Below are 4,131 nucleotides of genomic sequence, written 5' to 3' on the forward strand. Positions count from 1 at the left end.
TTATTTTCATCAGTTGAGTTTTAGTATATATTTTTAAAGTTATTTCTTAATTTTAAGTTATTTAAGTGACCTTTGTGAGTTTTTCTTTTTTTAACAAAGGCTACAAACTAATTCGCCCGTGTCTGTAGATAGATAAATAGAAAAGCTCGTTATTATTTCATTATGTACCTATCCATGTGTCGTTTACAAGCCTATTTACAAACTTGGAGGCTTTTATTTTGAAAGTGGACGCAGGTGACGTTTCCCAGGTATATTTTTTTCCACCGCCCCTAGGTAAGTTCCTCGTGCAGCTGTAGTGACTCGTCTCTCCGTCATTGACGGGATGTTTCAGGAGAAACTTGCGAAATGATTTACCGACGAACTCGGCACGTTGTTGTATTAGAGTTACTTTTACAAAACAAACCGATGAGGAACTGAAGTTTATTTGATGATCCTTTGTCTAGATTGACCCACAAGGGGTACAGTTCAAAGGTCAGAGCATGCTGCTGGGTGGTGCGTTCACGGTCCTGTGTCTGCTCAGCGGGGTCTCCTCTGTCGATGGTGAGTCCGGGTTATTTCTCTTTGTGATAAATTAGACTTCACTGTCCATTAAATTAAACTCTTATTGTGTCACAGGTTCGGCCGATATTCCGTTTGGGCACTAGCAGTTAAAGACATTCATATCAAATTAAAAACTAACCATTTAAACAATGTTTTGATACAAATGTCACGTTTTTAAATTCACAGGATAAAGAACGTGGAGTTTAGAGCTGAAACTTTTTACTTTATGATTAAACAATAAAAACTTATTTAAAAACAAGTTAATCTTTAGCAAATTTCAGATAGGCCGAAGTTCAGTCATAAAAACATAAAAGCCACCTATGATAGAAGATGGCCAAGATTTGATCACTTAAGTCATACCTAAATAGAATAGTTTTTAAAAAAAATAATTATTTGAAATGCTGATGTTCAACAACAGAGTTGTTGATGTTCAGGCCCATATAAGTTCCTTTTATTTGGTCCTCCTCATACTTAATCTGATAGAATCTGAATGGTTTTGATGATGTTTCAGAAAGCTTCCCTCCATTTTGAGCTCTGGTGGAGAATGCCCAGCTTTAAGCTTTTCTGGGATCATTATGTTTATCACCTGTGAGTTTTTTACCTACACCTCCATTTTACAAGATGTGGTCACGTGATACAAGGTGTGAATGGTAGAGAAGGAAGTTTAAAAGTTTACGGTGGCCTGTTTGTGTTTAAGCTTTTCAGTATTACATTAAAATCCTCCCTCATTTTGTCCGAATTGTATTGTGATTTTCATTTTTTTATGTAATTTTTTTTTTTGTCAGTTTCAGCCTTAGTTAAAGCTTTGACTGCTCATTCACAAAATATTATTTCCTCATGTTAAATGTGTCTGTTTTAAGTCCTTACAATAATGTTTTAGGGAGCTTTAAGTCTGGTTTTTGACTTTTTATGGGATTTTAATACTAAATTTTAAGTCCAATCAACAGTGATTCAGCACTATGGTCCCAGACCATAGCTCTTCCACCAACATGCTTCACAGTTCATACAGCTTTATAATTAATTTATCTGCCTGGACTTCAATTTAAATGATCAGTTATTTTCCTCAGACTGTAGTGATGGTTTCATGATGTTCATAGGCAGCAAAAGCTTTTTTTCTTACATGCCTAACACGCAGGTCAAATGTTTGCCGTCTCCTTCTGGATCCAGCATTTGCAGTTGGGTAAAGTCACATTTCCACCACTTTGGTCACTATGAAAAGAAGGAGTTTGCTGTGGGTCTTTTGGTACTTGCTTTGGCAGCCATAGTATAAGTGTATGTAACACATGAAAAAATATTAAAACAGTTTAACTATTGTTTTCTTTAAAACCTGGCAGACTGTCTACTTTATAGACCAAACAAGCATAAGCTCTTAGAACCCATGTTTGAATTCATTTTATGATAAGTTTTGTCTAGAAGGAAACATTTGTATTTTAAAATTAGCACTAAGATTAGATGCAATTTAAATCTGTTCCAGACACCCCATAAAAATAAGACTTTCATTTAACTTCTAATACTGTCAACATAAGATGCAATAATAGCCAGACACAGAATCTCAACAGTTCAAAGATGCTGCTTGTATGAAATACAGAGGAAGCACAACCTGCTGTTTGTCTTTAGGCAAACATGAGCCTAATGTATACCTTGAACAACACTTAGCCAAATTTGGACAATTACTATTACACTATTTTAATTTGAAAAGCATAGATTAAATTAATGTAATGTTTTATTCTATCTTCCTGTTCCTGAAGACTCATCTGGGGATGTACATTACAAAGTAGCCTAAGCTTTAAATGTTATGGTGTACTTTATTTATGAATACTTAATACTTCTGCCTATATAAATAAACAATAAATTAAATGAAATGGAAAAAAAAAATGTTTTGGTGGCTGCCAAGGTGGGTACAAAGCTGCCTGATACAGGCACAGAAAAAATATGGTACAAAATGACAAACTATAAAAGTATGATTTGGTGGAGTGTGTGAGTGTCCCGGGGCCTTGTCAGTTTATAAGTAGTATTGTTGGCTAAACAGAACCAATAAAAGGTTTTAATAAAACTTTAGTCATTTAGTAGGTGCTTTTATCCAGACTAACTAATGAGGAAATAAGATGTTTTTTTATTTTTTAAAAAAACCAGAAGAGAAACTGTGATGCCTGTAATAATAATTCTGGGAGATTTTGTGTTCAAGTTTCACATCTTGGGTCAATCCTACTTTCATTGAGTTCTACCAGTGTTTTAATTGGTTTGAGGAACCAAATGATATTTGTCATAGGTGTAATGAAAATGTTATTTAACACTTGAAAATGTTTTACACCGTTATATTTATTTACAGCTTTTAAAACGAGGCTTTTTTGTGTTTTCTGACTGAGACTTGATATCTTTGTGTGTTTTGGCACATGTCGAAAAGTCTTTGTGATCACCATTCCTGCTTTTTTTTTTTTTTGTCTGCAGAGATTATTTGTTGTCTTAGTTTATTTTCTTGTTAGAGTTTTGAAATAACTTTTTATGAGGAACACGACTAACCGGTGTGTCACGGGGATTTGCTCTGCGCTGCTCTCACTAGCACACCCTCTGACTTTCCTTATTGCTTTATCTCCTGGAATTTAACGTGTGACTCAGCAACTGGAAAACAATAAACCTCAAACATTATAAAGCAGAGGTCAGTGTTTGTGGATTTCACTCCTATTTAAGGAACTTGTTCTTGTTGTAACTGACGTTCTTGTTTGCAAAAATTTTTATTAAATTACAACAGAATAGTGATGAATCTCAAACTAAAGCATTTTAGGAGTGCTGTTTGGAAGTTATTTCATTTTTTTTTTTTTTTAAGGTTTTTAAATAAAACTTTTTGGTTTTAGTCTAAAGCTCCCTTCACACTGGATGATGACCCCACTACACTCTCCTCAACCTACACGTGTTAGAACGTGTGAATTGTAGCAAATCTGGAGAAGTTTCTTCACTGTGAAGTAATCGTGACACTGTAAGCTGTCGGTACTTACCAAATAGCCCTCACCACGCTCTGTACACCCACCCAACTTTCTCAAACCACATCATGAACATGTCTGCACTAGATTGTTTCCGTTACCTTATCTTGATCATAGCCAAGGAATGAGACCAGCGTGGCCAGCCCAGATTCAAATTCTGGACGACCAAGCCGTGTCGATTCACACGGGGCCCCATGGCATGGATGCACTATCACCAGGACCCCATACGCTGCCACCACAGTCTCATTACGCACAGTTCATTTTATGCATGCTCAAATCCCCCCACTAATTACCAAACTGCATCACTCAAAACAGGTAGTCTGCTGCATTCCTTGCCTAGATCCTGCTAAGGCCATCCGCGTTCTGATTTTTTAAATTTTATTTTTAAATGTCTTAGTGGGGTCATTGTCCAGTGTGAAGCGGTCATAACTGAGCCAACTTGACATTTGTGTTAAAGAAGTTGTGGTTGAGATTAGTTTGTAGATTATGTGAGGCACACTGTTGCAAAAAATTTTTTTTTTTTTTTTAAAAGCAATGGTTAATGGATTATATATATATATATATATATATATATATATATATATATATATATATATATATATATATATATATA

The 4,131-nt window shown here is 35.1% G+C and overlaps 1 protein-coding gene across 2 annotated transcripts in view; it reads left to right on the plus strand.

Moving 5' to 3' along the window:
- The window catches only part of ifngr1 (interferon gamma receptor 1), a 14,224-nt gene continuing 10,093 nt past the window's right edge, over window positions 1-4,131 (plus strand). Inside the window, exons 1-2 of one of the 2 annotated variants that reach the window (XM_017433769.3) lie at window positions 1-273; window positions 444-540. In XM_017433769.3, coding sequence (XP_017289258.1) covers window positions 480-540 — 61 coding nt within the window. In that variant the 5' untranslated portion in view covers window positions 1-273; window positions 444-479. Of the gene's footprint in view, window positions 274-443; window positions 541-4,131 lie in introns of those variants that run through there. The other variant, NM_001361171.1, reaches the window with a different exon arrangement.

This window comes from Kryptolebias marmoratus, linkage group LG3 (assembly GCF_001649575.2).
Source record: "Kryptolebias marmoratus isolate JLee-2015 linkage group LG3, ASM164957v2, whole genome shotgun sequence".
NCBI lineage: Eukaryota > Metazoa > Chordata > Actinopteri > Cyprinodontiformes > Rivulidae > Kryptolebias > Kryptolebias marmoratus.